Source organism: Camelus dromedarius, chromosome 33 (assembly GCF_036321535.1).
Source record: "Camelus dromedarius isolate mCamDro1 chromosome 33, mCamDro1.pat, whole genome shotgun sequence".
NCBI classification, from domain to species: Eukaryota; Metazoa; Chordata; class Mammalia; order Artiodactyla; family Camelidae; genus Camelus; species Camelus dromedarius.
Genome location: NC_087468.1, coordinates 15,240,235 through 15,260,007, shown reverse-complemented (window position 1 = coordinate 15,260,007; position 19,773 = coordinate 15,240,235). Strand labels below are relative to the sequence as shown.

At 50.4% G+C, this 19,773-nt stretch overlaps 1 protein-coding gene across 6 annotated transcripts; it reads left to right on the top strand.

Annotated features, from left to right (window-relative positions):
• Nucleotides 1–3: 3 nt before the first annotated feature.
• ELMOD3 (ELMO domain containing 3) lies at nucleotides 4–18,803 on the top strand. Of its 6 annotated transcripts, XM_064481955.1 has the most exons (13): nucleotides 22–252; nucleotides 1,008–1,175; nucleotides 2,145–2,429; nucleotides 5,574–5,642; nucleotides 6,122–6,191; nucleotides 8,663–8,731; nucleotides 9,712–9,803; nucleotides 10,980–11,103; nucleotides 11,311–11,433; nucleotides 12,408–12,538; nucleotides 16,819–16,895; nucleotides 17,199–17,326; nucleotides 17,782–18,803. In XM_064481955.1, exons 3-13 carry the CDS (start codon nucleotides 2,376–2,378, stop codon nucleotides 17,982–17,984), a joined length of 1,140 nt encoding a protein of 379 aa, XP_064338025.1. In that variant the 5' UTR covers nucleotides 22–252; nucleotides 1,008–1,175; nucleotides 2,145–2,375; the 3' UTR covers nucleotides 17,985–18,803. The 6 variants fall into 6 exon arrangements, with proteins under 6 accessions (XP_064338024.1, XP_064338021.1, XP_064338025.1 ...); XM_064481954.1 differs by having other exon boundaries at nucleotides 4–42; nucleotides 1,008–1,066; nucleotides 10,980–11,433; XM_064481951.1 differs by having other exon boundaries at nucleotides 4–42; nucleotides 10,980–11,433.
• The last annotated feature ends 970 nt before the right edge of the window (nucleotides 18,804–19,773 follow it).

Here is a 19,773-nt window from a genome sequence, read left to right as displayed (position 1 = left end):
GGGGCAGATAGCGGCGTGCGCATGCGCGGAGGAGGCCCGGAGGTGATGAGGGACCCCAGTCCGGACAGAGCTGGGAACTCGGGGACGCGTCCGGGGAGTTCTGGGAGTCCTAGAAGGAGGAATGCGGGGTGGAAGTCATCGCCCTAGGGCCAGACGAGGCTGAGAGTTGCAGGACAGAGAGACTCCCGACTGGCAGACGGGAGATCTGGGTTATGGTCCGCGCTCTGCCGCGGACTCGCTGGATGACCTGAGGCAAGATGCTTTCCTGTTTCCCCAACGAGCAGTGAGAAAGTTTCTATCTGGAGTCCCCGCGCAGCCCCTGTCTGGCTGGGTGTCTCGATAGATTGAGATCTCTGTTGAGATTCGCACATCTCAGCCGGCGAGTACTCGGCTCTGTGCCGGCAAAGTGGCCAGTAGTTTCGGCCGTGGCGCCCCACAGCCCGCCGACGCCTGCGGTGGGGGCCTGATGGGGGCCAGAGAGAGCAGGGAGCTGGCCGGTGACAAGCCCAATGAGAGGACAGCCCTGCCTGTGTGCGTATTTGTATTTAAGGTGTGGAGCCAGTTTCTAGATTCAATACTTATTCCAAGAGTGTAAGCTTCAGCAAGCTTAAACTTAAAATCATTCCCCTTAATGCAGCTCCTTGCCTAAAGTGGATGCATCTTAAAAATAGATAAACAACAAGGCCTAGCTTTAGCACAGGGAACTATATTCAATATCTTGTAGTAACCTACAAGATTAGTAATCTGAAAGTAATGGAAAGTAATCTGAAAAAATCCATGTATATAGCATAACTGAATCACTGCTGTACACCTGAAACTAACAACATTGTAAATCAACTATATTTCAATTTTTAAAAAGTGGGTACACCATAAATACTTAATTTGGAAAGCATCTATCCTTAAAGACGGCCATTTCCTCAGGCCCAGCTATAAGGAACCAGTAGGAGTGACTCTGTAACTTGTACTTGCTGTTTGACAGTTTCTGCTCTTTTCTTCCTCTGATACAGGTAGTAACTATTTCTTTTGGAGCCCCCAGCAGCGCTCTAGCCACAGCTGAGATTTGCAGGTGTGTAAAGCTGGTCATGCTTCTACGCTACTTGATTCATTTCGTGCCCAGTAACAGAAGAGCCTTCTTGAGATTGCTGCTACCATACCTGCCTCTCACCTTCCCAAGGGTGGGTGATACGTGTTTTGTCATATGCTGTCATGGAAGTCAAGGGGGAGGGAAAGGAAAAGGAGGCAGATACCGGGACCCCAGAGGACATGGAGAGAGCTAGATCCTGGGATGCCATGACTGAACCGCACTGCCCTGCTCCCTCAGTTACCCTGGGCCAAATGTCCAGCCCAAAAGCCAGGAGATATTCCTGCTCCTGGTGTTAGGAATCAGTGTGTCCTGCCTCCTGATAAAGATTCCAGTTTGTCACCTGCAGCCAGAATCCAGATCGTTTGCCCACAATGGAGGGCTGACCTCAGAGCCGTGCCACCCTCCTTCTTCAGTCACCCAAGTCTGTGAGGTGTGCCTGTCAGTTGTAGGTGGGCCATCTGCCTGTTTATCCGGATTTTTGTTGTGACGGGCATCCATGGTGTCCGGTTCCCCGCGGTGAGGTACGGGCCTGTCCAGACCTCTTCCTAAGGTCACATCATAGGAGGAAAGACTTAATGTTGACCAGACTGTCTAGGCAGCTGTCACATGCACGATACTGGTGAGAACTGAGGAAGGGTAGGCATTGCGTTGCTTTTTGAGTTTCTACCATCAAAGGAACCAAATCAAATGTCAGGTCCAACCTGTGCTGAGACCTAAGCAAAGCCTGAGAGCTTCAGCTAAGACCATTCAACAGCGTGCCACCCATTAGCCTCACCCCTCTGATAGGCTGCCCCAGATCCCAGTAACTTCATGTTGGAAACAGACCCCACCACTTACACTGGGGCCCTCTCTCCTGGGCACTGAGATTCCAGCCCTCAGAATCCTGCAGGGACCTCTTCTTTCTGTTCAGTGACAGGGCAAGTAAGAGAACGGCATTTGACTAAAGCAGCCTGTTTATTCAGAATATGTTTACAGCTGCCTAAACATTTTTAAAGTCAATTTTTCCCAACAGAGCATAACTAAATGATGAAACCAGTTTTCTTCTTTAATTTTTTTCCAGGGCTGAGGCTCCAGAGACCTCGGGGACTTCTTTCAATACTCACAGAAACCTACACCCTGGTGATGGCACAAAGGGACTGTTTTCTTGCTCTTAGTCTGAATGCTGCCAAGAAGGAAGGCAAAGATAGGACAACCAGATCTCAGGCTGTCCCCATAGCTTCTAATCTCAGACCTCATTCAACTCCTTTCTGAGCCCAAGGACAAAGCTCTCTTGAACAAATGATTTTGAGTCATGAATGAAAACTCTTGCTCTTTCCAAAATGAGAAAGAATTAAGAGATGGAGAGGTAAGCAAGCGCTTCTCTTCGGGAAATAAGGTGTTGGTTTGGGATATGCTGTTAATGGTCGTAAGACAGAGCATCTATGAAGACAGTGTGGAGCTTTAGAAATGTTTAGGGAAAATCCTCATGTAGTTCTCTTTGTTCGCTTCTCGTCACTTCTGGATCAGTTCCCTTTCCTGATACCTTTTCTTCTAAGTGGGTTATGGGATTTTGGTTTGGATTTGCTTGGGTGGGAGGAGAATTCCAACCCAGGATTCCCCAGGACATTTGTATTTCATCGATTTGGATTGTTTACCTTATCGGCCCTTTCTCTCTCAAACACCTACTTTGACCTGATTATCCTCAGGACCCTTGGTTCACTGTGCTGTGTCTTGTGTGAGCCTGGCAGGTACCTCTACATCCTTACCTTTCTCACTACCTTGCCCAGAAACAGTCTTAAATGGAGCCTGTGGGATTCAGTGGACAGAATGGGGACAAAGTCTTTGCTTCGAAAACCCAGGAAGGTTTTCTTCACTGTACTAAGACAGGTGAACTGTTCTTCCAGAGGGGAGTCTTTGGACACCGGAGGGGACTGAGTCGGAGAGGGAAAGAGGGGATGTGATGAGTCCTGAGCACACAGGCCATGCAGGAAGTTGTTCAGCACGATGAATCACTGGATATTTGAGACCATACCTTGTGCCTCGTGCTGTGCAGATGGATGTGAGAAATATAAAACGTATCTGAGGAGGTCCCTGCGCTCAAAGCAGCCGAGTCTGATTCGGGAGGCGGGTCTTTTGCAGAAGACCTGTGCTTCATACAGAAGGGCTGTAGGACTTAGAGAAGTGAGGGCCCATTTTACCCCCAGTTGGTAACGTCAACCCCCTTGAGAAGATGGAACTGACCTTGATGGGACTAGAGGACACAGAAAGTTGGGGCGGGGGGGGGGTAATTCTGGAGGAAAACCACGTGACCCAAGGGATGGATGGCAGAGGAACTGCAGGAAGTGTGTTCGTTGGGTTGAAGTGGGAAAGAATAGTATTCAGGCATCGTGAGCCAGTTGTAGAGGAGTTTGCTCAGCTGTGGTGTGTTTGGGTGTCCATTCTTGTGTCCCAAGCATAAAGAAATTTTAAAAAATCAAGCCTGTGTTTAAGGAGTGTTAATTGGGGAAAACATGTAGGAGGGTTTAGAGTAATGGGACAATCTGGGATTCCAAGGCTTTGACATAAATGATGATTCCTTTATTAGTTATTTTCATTTAATAATTATTTTTTCTTTTGTTTATTTTGGAGAAAATAGTCCATTCACATGGTGCAAAATCCAAAAAGTGCAGAGGATGCACATATAGTGAAAAAATGACCTTCCTTTTGTGTTCCCCCAGCCACCTCCTTTTTCCTTCCAGAGACAAAGTTACTACTTCCTTGGATATAATTCTGGAAATAGTCTCTGCAAAGGCAGGAAAATATATTTATGTGTTTTTAAAAAATACAAATGGCTGGTATTGTTTTGTTTTATGAGGGGGATGTTATTAGGTTTCTTCACTGATTTCCGTTTGGAGGAGGTGCCCGGGATTGAACCCGGGACCTCTTGTGTGCTGAGCATGCGCTCTGCCACTTGAGCTATACCCTTCCCCCTGGCAATACAAACGGTAAAATAGTATATATACTCTGCCCTTTGCTTTTTTACTTAATGTAGCATGAAGATTGTTTCATATTGTCTATAAAGCACTTTCTTATTCTTCTTTATGGCTCTATAGGATCTCACTGAGTGGATATGCTTTAATTTGTTTACAATTAGTCCATTAATGACAACTAGAACTGTCACGGTGATCATTTTGAAATATATAGAAATACCGGGTCTCTATGTTGTATACCAGGAGATAACTTAGTGTTGTATGCCAATTATACTTCAAAAACAAGCAAACAAACTCATAGAAAAAGAGATCAGATTTGTGGCTACCAGAGGTAGGGAAGTGGGGGAGGCGGAACTAGGTAACAGCAGGCAGAAGGTACAAACTTCCAGTTGTAAGAGAAGTTCTAGGGATGTAATGTACAACATGATAAAGATAATCAACACTGCTGTATGTTATAAATGAAAGTTGTTACGAGTGTAAATCCCAAGAGTTCTCACCACAAGGAAAAAAAAAATTTTCTATTCGCCGATGTTGTATTATGTGAAATGATGGATGGTCACTAAGCCTATTATGGTGATCATTTCATGGTGCGTGCAAGTCAAATCATGATGCTATGCACTTTAAACTTACACAGCGCTGTGTGTCAATGACATCTCAGTAAATCGGGGGGAAAAATTAAGTCTATTAGCGGGCATTTAGGGTTTTCCTAGCCTTCTGCTATTCTAAACAGCACTGCTAGTCAATCACACTGTACATTGTTTTGCACAAGGATGAGTCTGTCTGTTAGCTACATTTCTGGAGTGTAATTGTAAGCCCAACATATAAACAGCATGTATGATTCCATCAGGTATTATCGAGCTGTGGAGGTCGTAACAGTTTGCTCTCCAGTGACTTATAACTCTTGGCCATCTATCCAGCGCCGCGTTACCACACTTTTTGATCTTTGGTAACAGGATAAGTGAAAAATATTTTCTCAGAGTAGTAGCATTTGACATTTCTCTTGTCATGAGTAAGGCTGAGCATTTTCCCATACGTTTAAGAACGATTTCTGTTTCCTTGCGTGTAAACTGCCCACATCCATGCCCATTTTTCTACTGGGTTGGTTTTCGCCCTTACTGATTTGTAGGGTCTTTTTTTTTTTTTTTTAACATACTGGGAAAATTAGCCTTGTATTGGTTATAAGAGTTGCAAAATGTTGGTCAGGCAGTTTTTTAAGTTCCAGTAGAGGAAAGGCTTGGCTGAGCAGAGAGGCCAAAAATGAAGAAACTGCCTCTCTGAACGTTACTTACTTAGAGCTCTGAGACCTTTAATGGAGCCAAGACATCTGTATAAGATTTTTGCAGTTTTTCTTAAGACTAGATTACACAAAAATTTTCCGTTGCAGTATTTCTTGTAGTTGACTTTTTGGGGGTTCATCCGTCGTGCGTTGTGTGTGTGTGTGTGTGTGTGTGTTAGTGTTACTGGAAAAGGTGCGACATTTTAGCTCTCACCTTTGGGGGACTGCTGCGTGCCCGGGAGACTGACTCTGGTTTGTCTTGCAGGTTGAAAGTGTGTCTGCTCCACCCTGTGACAAGGACAGCAGTGCCCTTCTGGCTTTCAGAGGAATTCCTGTACGTGTCACCCACACCTCGATACCTCCTGCCAGTAGCAGCTGATGTTGTGTGCTGCTGTGTGGTGCACAGACCCCACCCTCCAGTAGCCCACACTCCCGGGGTGGAGGGTGCTGGGGTGCAGGGGGCACAGACAGGCAAAACAACCTCCATCCAATAAGATAATTGTTATAATGCAGCAGAATATCAAGTGCGGTGGAATGCCGAAGGCGCACCACCGTCTCGTTGAGTTGAGTGAATTTTTGTCTGTTTACTGTTCAAGGAGGGCACAAACTTGCCCCCACATCGCCCACCTTCTACACCTTCGTTGGAGTTTTCCAGGTTCCTCTCTTTAAGATCGGCTTTAATCAGTCCATCAGGGAAGACTAGATCCTTCTGGCCTTAAGTTTCAGGAACACTCAGTACAGCGGGTGGGATGGGTTGCTGTGGACGGGGGACCATGGATTCTGCCCTCACACTAAAGTCAGCTGCCCCCGCAGATCTCGGAGTTGAAGAACCACGGCATCCTCCGGGCCCTGACAACAGAAGCTAATGGCTGGGAGCCAGGTGGTAAGGTCGCCCTTCAGGGTCCTCGGGGCCTGGGTGGGATACAAGGCAGAGCTCCCCAAGGGTCTGCTTTTTATCGTTTGAACATCTCTCACTACTTTGCCTACAGAATTTTATAGATTTATCATTCTTCAAGGAGAATGAGAGCCAACACTGGATCAGGAGTCAAAAGCCATGAGTTCTGATTTGACCCCACAAGCCCTGCTAGTGGCTTACTGTGTGCCTTTGAGCAAATCATGTGATCTCTGTGTCTGGAGTGGAAACATTAGTACCTCCTTTATCCTCAAAGGGATGTTGTGATAATGCAATGAGACAGAGTGTGTGAAGAGGCTTTGAAAAGTTATTTATTTCATCTGACTTGCATGATTCTTCCCGTACTATACTTAAAGCTCATTCGCCTTGCTAATTTTTTTGGTGTGTGTGTTTTTTTTAAATTGAGTTATAGTCAGTTTCCAATGTTGTGTCAATTTCTGGTGTACAGCACAATGCTTCAGTCATGCACAAACATACATATATTCCTTTTCATATCCTTTTTCACCATGAGCCACTACAAGATGTTGAATATATTTCCCTGTGCTGTACAACTACTTGCTAATTTATTACACCAAAAAGCACACCCACCAGTTCACAAGAGTCAGGTATCTCTGGCTTCAGTCCTAGCTCTCTCATCCACCAGCGGCATGACCTTGAGTAATTAACTCAATCTTTCTAACCCTCATTGTCCTCATCTATAACACAGGAATTATCTCAGAATCTGTATGGTGGGAATCGGATAAGGATTAAATGCTTAGCACATAGATTGTAAGCCATGCTGAGTGCTCACGAGTACGCATCGTTATCTTTAAATTCTGCAAATTGAAATGTAATCTCCAAGAATATGGGCCTATTAAAAATATTCTAAATTTGTAGGTCTGTGAAGTTTCTTTTAGTTTTGTCTTGACCGTGTAGTGACAAACCTAACGTTTATCTGAGATTTTGCCTTAAATGCTAAAAATCTCTATTTCAGTACAGCTGGCATTTATGTGCCAGACATTTTTAATCATATTAAACGTTAGAATTTTTTTCCAGATGGCTCTCAGCTACTTTAAATTAATAGGCTGACTACATCAGCAGTGCTGTGTACTCTGTGAATAAGTAGAAGAAACCCTGAGTAAAGGAGGCAGCTGAAAAAAGGGAAAAGGAGCCGTACTCGTGTGAGCTGGGTTGGTTATCCTGGAGATTTGGCTCCGCCATCTTCTGTTCGTATGAGGGGGTGGGAAAGTAGTATTTACGTCAGGATCATCTTCAGAGGTGGGGGCTGTGTACCTGGTTCCTAAAGGAAAGGAAAGATGCTCTTACAGAGGCTGGATGTTTGTCTCTAATTTGGGTACCAGATTGCGATTGTTCCTTGAGACCTTGTCCGTCCCGTTGACTACGCTGCTATCACAGCCAACTGGCCACACCCTTGCCTGCGAGGTTGGCCTCCTGGCTCACAATCTTTGATCAGCTTGTTTGTAGGTGAAAGTGTGCAGGGTGAAAGATTGATAAAGTAGCTCGTAACCATCTGAAGCGTGCCGAGTCAGCAAAGTCGGATGGACTCTAGCTGACGTGCACTGAGCCCTCACCTTTGGACCACATACACACACCCCTAGAACTGAAGAGTTACAGTCCTGAGAGGGATTACGGATGGTTGACCGACTTGGCTGGAAAAGTCCAGCAAGCGAGTGATGGGGATGAAAAGCGGACGAGCCGTGGGCTCTGCCTTGTGAGTTCCAGCTCTCCTCTCCTGCTTCCCCGCTGCCTTCTCGTCCCCATCAACCATTCATGTTTCAAGGTTTCGGTAGCATTTTATTTAATTTGCAAGTATATTTTCAAAATGATTCAATGTCATGTGAGGCTCTTGGCCAGGATTGGGCTGGAGAGTGACAGCTGTGGTGTGGAGAGAAGGGCTGCGCGGTGGTTATATAGCGCCTGCCCTGCTCCTGTTCTCCATCCCCCACCGCCCCATTCGTCATGCTTTCACTTGTTCATCAAACATTCATTGAGCACCTGTCACGTGTCAAGCACTGTGCCAGGCTCAGGAGAACCCTGCCTTCCTGTAGCTCCCTGTGCAGCGGGAGAGACAGTCACAGCACTGAGACAAGCACGGGGGGTCAGGGTCTCCCAGCGGAGCGGCTCCGAGTGCAGACTGCTGAGGTTAAACAGGCACCCGGGGGAGGTGAGACCAGGAGCTGCACCAGAAGGGGCCGGAACTGAAGGTGGGAGAGCGGTGTGTGCAGAGGCACCGAAGTGGGTGATGAGAGACTTCAGGTAGTTCTGGATGCCTTAGAACAGAGCCGGAGAGGCAAGAAGGGTCCAGATTGTGAAAAGTTATGGAGAACCCGTAGAGGGTTCTGGGGGCGGTAAGACCCAAGGCTGGCAGGTAAAGCTGGGGGCTGCGTCAGTGATCCGGACACACCTGGATCTCAGAGGGTCTCCTTTTCTCACTGTTGCAGCTGTGAGTACAGAGGTGCTCAGAGCCCAGGAAGAATGGGAAGCCGTGGAGAGCATCCAGCCAGAGACAGGTAACTGCAGGAATGGCGCCATCTGCACGCAGCCCCGCGGCTGCTCAGGGCACCGTCCACCTGGGTGGCCAGTGCTTCTGTGACTCTGGGAGGAGGACACAGAATTCCTGAGTGTTCTCATTTTAGCTGCATGACAGAGAATAACGTCTCTATTCCCAATCCAAAGGTGATGCCATCCAACCTCTGGAAGGAAGGGGGGTGAACACCACGGGGAACGGGCCACCAGCTGTCCTGCCCTGGGAGAAGACAGGGAGGCCCTTGGTCAGGGTCAGCTCTTGCAGGGTGATGAGGTCGGGCAGGAGGGTGGAGGCAGGCAGCCAGGACCCCTGTGTAAGGTTGAACAGGTTGTTCACTGTACAAGGAAGTCCCCAGGCATGAGGACTAAAGGCATCTTCTGGCAGCTCTGAGGGCTGGGTCAAGACCGTCTCTCGTGCCTTTCTGAGAGGTTTGGATGGAGCTGTGGGAGAGCAGAACAGGGACCCATATCGAGCCTGAGCCCCACTTGAGCTCCTGGAGAGATGGTGCAGTGGACTGTATCAGCCATCACCTGTATGCTGACTGATAAGCTAGTTCCCCGTAACAAAGGACAGAGAGGGGATCATTCATACCCAGGGTGTGGGAAGGGGCAAAGTAGAAAGGCCCCTAAACAAACCTGTAGCACGCTCCTGCGTAGGCACCTGCTCCAGGCAGTGACTTGCCCTCTCACAGATGAGTGGGCTTCAGAAGCTCCCTGCAGATCGGTCCCTGTTCGCTTGCAGTGTTGCCCTAGCCCGCCCCTGAACAGCCCAATCTGAAAAGGGAGTCGGCCCAGCACGTCAAGCCAGCCCCCTGACAGAGGACTGATTGTAGCTGTAGGTGTTTGGTGTTTACAGCTGGAGGCCAGTGCTGGGCTTAGAGATGGTGACCAGAAGGCCCTCGGCAAGTGCTTGCTGACAATGACTGCTGCTGCACACCCTGAGGTTTTTTCCTTTTGGCCGCAGGGAGCCAGGCCCGCTCAGACCAGCCGGGGCAGCTTATCTCCTTCGGTGAGGCTCTGCAGCATTTCCAGACCGTGGACCTCTCCTCCTTCAAGGTATGACAGTGAGGAGGTTTGGGGTGTCAAGCAAAGCACTTTCTTCCCAGGAGCCAGGATTCTGTCCCACCAAGATAAGGCACTGGGCAAGCATGATGGAAGCTTCCAGTTGAGGGACCTGTCCCAGCTAAGAAATTTTGGGCCACAGGCTCACGGGGAGCCAAAGACCCACGTTTATCCACGTTTCATGCGGGGCCACGGCGGCTTTTTGGAGACTATGCCCCTGGAGCTTTTGTGGTCCCATCATTCAGGGGTTTGTGTGGCTGCTCCCTGCTCTTCCCTCTTGGGGATGGGGAGGTCTGGAATCAGATACTAGGTTCCTTAGGGAAGCAGGGTAGCCTGTCCAGAGAGCTGAGTAATTCACGGTCAGCGTAGGAAAATCTTCCATTCTCTCGAGGAACAGGAAGCTCTTTGGGAATTTAAAAACTAAGTGGGGTTGGAAAAAGAAAGAATATTGAGGAGAATAAAAGCTGGCAAGCTTTCTGGGGCATCTTGAGTGGCCCGTAGTAAATTTAGAGGACTGTGATTTCAGATCTTCAGCCTAAAACCTGGCTCAAGGAGAGAGGATGAAAAGACAGGGGTCAGTTTGGTTTGTAGGACCCAGAGAGCCAGGAGCTGCTGAAATCAGGGTGTGCTAAGACCCACAGCAATGGCTCTGAACAAGAAGTCAGCGTGAGCTGGTTTAGTGCTGTTGTGTGGACAGAGGCTCCAGCTACCCCTCAGGGGGATCTAGGTCCAAAAAAGCCTCCACTGAACCCCCCTTCCCGCTGACCATCTTGTCCGGGAAGCTGAGGGGGCCGTTAGACTTTCTGTTTATGTCCTTTACAGAGAGAGGCAGAGGCAGACATACAAAGGGTAGAAATCGTCCTGCTGGGAACCTCTAGCTTCCTGGCAGTCAGTGACATATTTAGTTCCAAACGCAGGTGACTGGCTGATCATGCCTGTGCGTGGGGACATCTCTTTCTGCCTACGAAGAGCCTGGGAGCTAGAAGAGCCTGTCTCCAGATTCAGCAGGTGCTTCCTAGCTCCTGCCCGCTTTCCCTGGTCCAGAGGCCAGCCAGTTAGTTGGGGGAACCACTCCTCTCTGCAAGAACAGTCCTGTACCGAGCCTGATGGTGAGTTCGTGAAAGCAAGTGAACCTAGCACTCTGCCCACTGCCTGCAACTTCCTCCCCAGAAAAGAATCCAGCCAACGATTCGAAGGACCGGGCTCGCTGCCCTCCGGCACCGTCTCTTTGGGCCTCCAAAGCTCCACCAGGGCCTCCGTGAAGAAAGGGACTTGGTCCTGACCATCGCTCAGTGTGAGTGGTCAAGCAGAGAGCACAGGCCGCCCACCCTGTTGCCGAGACTAAGCCAAGGGTCTTGCCTTTACCATGTCAGAGGGAGAGCGGGGTGTCTGGAGCACAGGCCAGGTCTCTCCTGGCTGTCCCACTCTCTGGGAGGCACTCAGTCCTCCCCTGAGGGCAGTGCAACAGAGCTTGGGGGCTTTGGGGTATGTTTTGGGGCAGGTGGCCTGGATAGCCAAGATCCGATGCACGGCCGAGTCCTCCAGACCATCTACAAGAAGCTGACCGGCTCCAAGTTTGACTGTGCCCTCCTTGGAGACCACTGGGAAGATCTGGGCTTTCAGGGTAAGAAAGGGATGGATCGTCGTCCTCTCCTTGACTCCCTCTTCCAGGCTAGAGTGAGAGCCCACGGTCCTCCTGCTGTCATGCCAACACCATAGACAGGGTACCTGGGGCAAGTTCGTACAGCAAACACAAAGGCCCCGAGGTGAAACATGCATAAGTCTTTCTGAGAAACAGCAAGGAGGGTGGCTGAAGTGGAGAAGAGTGACAGAAGTGTTCACGGTGGCCTTGCAGGCCACGACAAAGCATTCACTCTACGGGAGATGGTTAAAAAAACAAACAACGTTTACTCTAAGTGAGGTGGAAAGCGTTGGAGTGATAGGATTTAGAATCCAATTTTTCCTTTTTCTTCTTTTCTTTTAATATTGATGAAAATTTTGTTTTATATTATTATTCTTTTTTTTAATGGAGGTCCTGGGGATTGAACCTAGGACCTCCTGCATGCTAAGCATGCATGCTACCACTGAGCTATGCCCAACCTCTGTTACTTTATTTTTTGAGTGAAACAAAATGATTGCACCTGTTTTGGGCTTGTACTATTTTTGCAAAATCATATCAAATTACGTTTGTCTAAAACAGGAAGATACCTTAATTTTAAAAGGAATCTTTATATACCCATAATTAATCGGTGCCCTGTTGGGATTGACAGTGTGTTTAAGTCCCTTTTCCCACCCTCATGTTTAACATAATTGTCTTAAATATTCCGTCTGTATAACTGGGAAGCACATCAGGGGTATGATTTTTGTTTCAACCATCAAACAATTTAAAAAACTCAAGAGAAGCAAAGCCTGTCGGATTTACTCACGTATGTACCCTCCTTCTGTTCTCTCTCTATTTCTAATAGTTTGAGATTCCTTCTTTTGTCATTTCCTTTCCTTTAGCCGTTTTCTAAGGTAGGTCTGCTGGCAACGAACAGAGCAGGGATTTCTAAGCCTTGCCCACTGTCACCCTCGCTGTCTTCTTGGTTTCTGTTACAGGAGCAAATCCAGCCACAGACCTGAGAGGAGCAGGCTTTCTTGCCCTCCTGCATCTCCTGTACCTGGTGATGGACTCAAAGACCTTGCTGATGGCCCAGGAGATTCTCCGCCTGTCCCGTCACCATATCCAGGTGGGGCTTTGGCGGGGAGCCAGCAGACAGGGCTGGCAGAGCTAGGACGTGGGCACAGCGCTCTCCTGAGTTGCCAGGGCGGCTTCGCGGGCAGATATCTCCAGTTGCTGAGGACTCGCAGGACAGCTGAGGCAACCCAGGCCTGGCTTGCCCTGCCGCCCTGACCTGGCTGGAGTCTGAGCTCCGCCGCTCATTGGTGTGCGTCTCCAGCAAGAGCCACAGCTCCTCAGAGCCTTGGTTTCCTCGTCTGTACGATGGAAATCATGGAAACTGCAGCTGGATAGTTGGGAAAATTAAATGGGCTAATGTACAAAAGCAGTAGACACAACTGTGGTGTCACGCTTCAGCCCACTGCCCTCCCAGAACTGGCAGGGTCCCCTGACCCTGGAGGAAGGGGGCAGCCTTTACATGCCCAGAGGATGGAGTTTGCCTCCGACGGTCAGGTGACAAGGCCAGAAATGGCCCCTGTGGCCCTCAGTCTCTGTCCAGGCCTGCTGTCTGGGGTTAGGTGTGATGGCTTTCCCAGGTAGTAAGAGGTGGTGGCCCCTCCATTTTAAAAAACAAACTCGACTTGTCTCCTGCCGTTCGTCTGCCGCAGGTTCATGGGGCCTGGAATTCTTCATTCACTGAACAGTTACTCACTGAGCATGCCCTGTGCGAGCTGTTGTTGGGACTAGCAGTTGTTCTTGGTGCCTGGGGTGTGTCAGTGAGCAAGACGACAATCCTCCTAGCAGAGAGGACAAGACAGTAAGCCCGATACGTGCATGAATGGCAGGGTATGTAAAGGTGCTGAGCAGGCAAGCTTAGGAGAATATGGGAGGGTTACAGTTTGTCGTGGGGTGTTAGCGTAGCTCTCGTGAGAGGGTGAGACTTAAACCAAGCCTCGAACGGGGTGAGGATGTTGGCCAAGCTGGTATTTGGGGGAAAAGCATTCCACGCAGGGGGAGCAGCTAGAGCAAAGGTCCCAAGGAAGGAGTGTGTCTGGCAGGCAAAGGGACCGCAGGGAAGCTGGCTGGAGAGAAGGAGTGGGGGGTGCGGGAGGAGAGGAGCTCACAGGGTACCAGGGACCAGGCGGCGGAGGGCCTGGTAGGCTGTGATGAGGTCGTTTACTTTTACTCTGAGTAAAGTGAGGTTTTTAAACAGCCTGGGGTGACATGATCCAACTTACATATATATATTATTTTTTTTTTTGGAGGCAGGGACTTAGGTTTATTTATTTATTTACTTGCTTAATGGAAGTGCTGGGGATTGAACCCAGAACCTCATGCATGCTAAGCACACACTCTACCGATTGAACTATACCCTCCCCCTCAACTCACATTCTTAAATGGATCCTACCAGCCGCAAGCCTGAGAGTGGTCTCTGGTGAGGTTCTTTTTGTTTTTTTTTTTTAATTGAAGCCTCGTTGATTTACTATGTTGTGTTAGTTTCTGGTGTACAGCATAGTGATTCCGTTTTATATATGCATATATTCTTTTTCACATTCTTTTTCATTCTAGGTTACTACAAGCTATTGAATATAGTTCCCTGTGCTCTACAGTAGGACTTGTTGTTTATCTATTTTATATATAGTAGTTAGTATCCGCAAATCCCAAACTCCCGATTTATCCCTTCTCCTCTCCTTCCCCTTTGGTAACCATAAGTTTATTTTCTACGTCTGTGAGTCTGTTTCTGGTCTGTAAATAAGTTCGTTTATGTCATTCATTTTTCAGATTCCACATGTAAGTGATGCCATGTATTTGTCTCTCTCTGACTGACTGACTTAGTATGATGGTCTCCAGGTCTATCACATTGCTGCAAATGGCATCATTTTATTCTTTTTTCTGGCTGAGTCCATTGTATATCTGTGCCATGACGTTTTTTATCCAGTCATCTGTCAGTGGAAAGTTGGGTTGCTTCCATGTCTTGGCTGTTGTAAATAGTGCTGCTGTGAACATTGGGGTGCATGTATCTTTTTGAATTAGAGTTTCCTCCAGATACATGCCTAGCAGTGAGATCGCTGGATCATACGGTAACTCTGTTTTCAGTTTTTTAAGGAATCCGTGAGGGCTTTTATAATCAAGTTAGAAATGGTGGTTTGGATCAGGGTATTTTCAGAGGAGATGTTACGAAGTGATCGGATTCTGGATAAAGAATCTTGAGTGTATGGGCTTTAGAGAGGAAAGCCAGCGTATTTTTCTGATGGACTGGGTACGGGTGTAGGAAAAAGAGAGGCATCAAAATGGTGATTTTTAGTCTGAAAGACAGAGTGGCCATCAACAGAAATGGAGAAGAAAGCGCCAGTGTCGGCTTAGTATTTTGCACGTGTGATCTGAATTACTCCTCAGAGCAGCTCTGTGAGGTAGGCTGTGGGACAACAGACCGTGTAGACCGTAGGTAATAAAAGGTCTCATGGAGTTTCTGTAATGATTAGTGACTTGACTCTGCCCAGCATGGTGCTCGTGTCGGGGTCCCCAGGACCACCGCTAGGTTCAACAGTTCATTGGGAGGACTCACCGGACTTGGCATATAGTCAGACTCTCTGCTATGACTGACTCCAGCAAAAGCAAAATCAGCGAAGGGAAGAAGAGCGTGGGACAGAATCCACAGGGAACCAGGTGCAAGCTTCCAGGAGTCCTCTCCCAGCGGAGCCACAAGGGATGCACTTAGCTCCTCTGGTGTCGAGTTGTGCAGCACGTGGACTGTTGCCAACCAGGGGGCTCATTAGCGATTCAGTATCTGAGCTTTTCACCGGGGGCTGGTCACGCAGGCACCATCTGTCTGGCATGCACCAAGATTCCAGCATCACAGAGGGAAACCGGGCATTCAGCAGAAATCATCGCATTGTTTGCACAGACAGTTTAGGTGCAGTGAGTCAGTCTGAGGGAATGATGGGAACCCTCTCAAAATCCACGTTCCCAGACGCCAGCCAAGCTACCCTGGTAAGCAGCACTTTCTGTGGGTGGCGGTGTCAGGCCTGCTGGCCTCTTTTCTGCACAGCACTCAAACTTCATCTCCTTTTTGACTTGGAGAGACAGGAGAGCCAAGGCTCACAGAATTGGGGTGGCCTTCCTACGGACACACAGCTAGCAGGTGGCCAGGCCGAGATTTGGGATCGAGGTTTCATGGAAGAAAAAACCCTGAGAAAATTCTTCCTGGGGCCAGAAGACCCTCTACAGTACAGTGCTGTCAACTAGAGCTTTCTGCAGTGATGGAAACATTCTGTATCTGCACTGTCCAATATGTGGCTATCGAGCACTTGAAATATGGCTGGGATGACTAAGGAGTGATTTTGAATTTTACTTAATTTTCAACTAATTGAGATTTAAAACACTTCACGTGGCTAGTTGCTGTCGTGCTGGACAGCACAGTCCTATATCCTAACGTAATGGAGTTTTCTTCTCGGGGGAAGCAGATGAGATAAATAGACCTTGGCTCGTGTTCTAAGCTCCGGAGTGCGCTGGCCTGCGCGTCCCTTTCAGCGGACGTCCTCATGTGTGCGCAGCAGTGGAAACTAACATGTAGTATTTGCAAATTCCCCAGAAAAAGCCCCTTTTTGTTTGCTTGGCTTTCTGTTACTAAAGAATAGGAAGGGGCTTGCCCCTTTAAAAATAAAGCATTCAGGCAGACCCCCTGGAGGGGATTCTGAAGCCCTTCCTGGTGAAGCAGCCCTGCTGGACCCGGGCTGCCCCCTCTCGGGAGTGTGACCTGCACAGCCAGTCCGCAGGCCTCAGTGTCACTGAAGAGCAGGGTGTGCTCCAAGTCAAGGTTGACTTTCTACCTACTTGTACCTTCTCTGTCTGCTTTTGGGTGAAGAGCTTATGAGCAGTCAAATAACCAGAAGCCTAGAGAATGGAAGAGATTTTTAAGAACCTATAGTTGGTTAGATAACTGAGCCTCACTCCTCTCGGGTCCATCCAACCCCAGGGGACGATATGGTCCATGGGGGGGCACACTGGCTGGGTCTGGTGAAGGCCAAGGAGAGCTGATCGGTGGGGATGTTGAAGAAGCTGGAGGAAGTGGCACAGACGTTTGCACAGTAGCTTTGGAGTGAATTAACCTCAGTAGGAATCCTGATCCCAGTGCCTCAGGAAAGTGATTTAAGGTCCCTGAGCCTCAGTCTCTTCCTCTGTAAGATGGGGAGATTATCGTGAAAACTAAGTGTAAGCCTCAGTCATACTGGCTGCTTGCCTCCGGGCTGTGACTGCCCTGGTCACCTGCAGGCCAGGATAGGTTGTGGATGGTGGAAGCACAGAAAGCAGAGGCTGGGTTGCCAGTGACCCGTACCCCACCCATTCCAGCAATTCCCCTTCTGCCTGATGTCCGTGAATATCACCCGCATCGCCATCCAAGCCTTGAGGGAGGAGTGTCTGTCCAGGTGAGTCCCCACGCTGCTCACCACCCACCCTGTCCCCAGCCCCTGGCCAGCAGAGCCTGGTGCCCTCCCACCCCTGCCTCATCCTCCCCAGCTCTCTTCCTCACTCATCTGCTGGCTCCTGGGGACCTGGATGAAGTCCCCATGCATGAGGGTCCCAGACCATCTCTCCTCCCTGACTCTGACCTGAGATGTGAAGGCTGCCTGGGGAAGGGCTCCCCTAGGGAAACAGGGAGAGAGGAACCCCCCCCAGGTGTCAGCCTTTGTCCACTGCTGAGCAGGTGACCCCCCCCCCCCATCCTTCAGGGAGTGTAACCGGCGGCAGCAGGTAATCCCGGTGGTGAACAGCTTCTACGCCGCCACCTTCCTCCACCTGGCGCACGTCTGGAGGACGCAGCACAAGACCATCTCAGACTCGGGCTTTGTCCTTAAAGGTATGCTCGCTCTTCCCGGGAGTCCTCGCTCCTGCACTCCTAGTGGGCCCAGGTTCAGGGACTGGTTTTGGCCACATCCCTGTTCACACAGTGTCAAGTTCAGCTTCCCTGAGTCTCCATCAGCACCCTCTCGGGAGCCCACTCTTCTCCTCTGACGCCATCACCTCCCTCTCTGGCCTCATACCCCCGGCCATCATATTTTCTGATTCAAAAGCTGGGCCCGACACCTGGGCTGACTATTCAGAGTTGAGATTGTGCCGGACAAGTAGAGTGTGTGGTCCCTGTGGCCGTATCTGGTTCTTTGGCCTCTCTGGGGAGCTCTCCCTCTTAGAAGATGCCTTCTTCCTTCTCTCCAGAGGCTCTTGGTTGGGCGTGTGCCCCAGAGTTGCTAGGCCCTGATGGTTGTGCAAGCCAGAGCCCCCGCAAGCCTTCTGTTCCCCAATCCTCTGTTCCAGACTTGGAAATGTGGGCCAAGAAGAGCCCCCGGCGGCTGCTCAAGACCCTGGAGATCTACTTGGCCGGTGTGTCAAAGGGACAGGCCTCCTTGTTGGGAGCACAGAAGTGCTCTGGGCAACAAGCCCCTCCATCCAAGGACCTGACTTTCACAGGCGTGTGTGACTTGCCACCGCCCTCATCCAAAGGCAGGTGGCTGATCTGACCCACCCCCACAGCTGACTGACGGGGAGCCTTGAAGGGGCTTTCGGCGGGTGCCCCGTGGCTGGGCCAGTCCCTTCCCACCCTAGCAGAAGGGATGTAGGAAGCCTGTGAGCCTGGTCAGGGGAGCCAAGGACCCTCACCTGCATGAGGTACTAGGGGCTGTTCTATTTGACCCACTCCCTGCAGACCTGCCCCCAGAGCAAGGAGGCCATTGCCTAATCGTAGCTGGGCCGCAGCTTCCAGAGTCGAGTTCCAGGTAGTCTCAGTGCGAGTGACTGGTTGTGAGGTGGGAAGCCCTCGGGATGTTCCACACAGCCCCACGTGGAGGATGTTCCCAAGCAGAGGTGCTGAAATTCTGACTCCCCACGGGCTTTCAGGCCCCAGGGGTCCACGGGACAGGGACCAGACGGGGACTGAGTCAGAATGTGAAGGGAGAGGGTAGCAGTGGCGGCTGACGGGGGGAGGCGGGGGGAGCGGCAGCGTGAACCAGAGCTGCCCCAGAGTGCAGCTGGGCCTGCTGTCCTCCTCCGTCCCCCAGGCCAGTTAGAGGGAGAGGGGGCCCCAGAGGGGGCGTCTCTGGCCTTGCACTCTTCCCCCCCACTCACCACTCCCCATCCCTCCCCCTCCCCGCCGTTTGGGATACACAGCCAGGCACAGGGGCGAGGTGTCTCTGCTGCCACCCACCCTGTCGTCTCATCTAGCTGGGCTCCTGGCGGAGGCTGTGCGGGTCCCATCAGGGAGGGGTTTCTGGCCTGGCTGAGGGAAGGAGGAAGTTCACAAACCAGCAGTTTCCGAATAAAAGAGTTGTTCTGGGTTAAGGGTCTCAAGTTTTGTCCTTCCTAACAAGCTTCGCACCTTCCTGTGGCCCTTTTATCCCAGGGTCCCCATTAGAACCAGGCACTCGGCCCAGCGACAGCCTAGTTGTCTCCTGCACTGGTCACAGGCCCCCGAGAGAAGGCTGCTCTGCCCTGGCCAAACTCCCGCCGAGTTCATAGGCTTTCCGGCTGCACCCTGCTGCAATCGCAGGCCCCGAGGGTGGGCCAGGACAGCTGCAGTCCCACCAGGCCTCGCAGACTCCCATCCCTCTGGTCCAGGCTTACACAGCTCTCACCTTGTTCCTGCCCCCCCGGTTCACACTCTCCAGGGTAAGACTGCTTTGGGGCCACTCCATTCTCCCCGTTTAGCTCTCTAACCTCTTTGATAGTCCAGCCACCACCCCGCTACACAAGAGGATGAACTAGAGCCTGGACAAGGAAGAGCTACTTGCCCGGGAGCAAACAGGCAGGTGAGAACCAGAACCTATGACCCTTGACGCTAGTCTGATGCTTTTCCCCACGTGGCCCTGAGCTCATCAGCTGAACACACGATGCAATGTGCTTATGACGTGGCAAGCTGGACTCCTGCACAGAGGACTTGCCTTTTGCTTGGCAAACATACATCATTTGGAAGCTGCCTCGCAGTGGTTTATTAGGGCATCTGAGTTAATAACTGACTTGAATGGAGATGCATCCCATGCCTGCCGCCACAGCCTCGTCCCCGTTGGGAACGTGAGACCAAACTGAGCCCTGGGCTGAAAGTGCCCTGAGGCCTGGCCCTGCGCCACCGCCCTCCTGGGTTCACGGCAGTGCCTGCCAGGCCCGCTGGACTCCTGGCCCCGCTGCCTGAACCCTGCAAAGCCAGCTCTGGCCCCTCAGAGGCTGTGGAATTGTCATCTGGGTCCCGCCCCGCCCAGCATGGGAATGAGCCGGGTGAACAGGCAGGGCAGGGAGAGTGAGCCTGGAGGCAGGCAG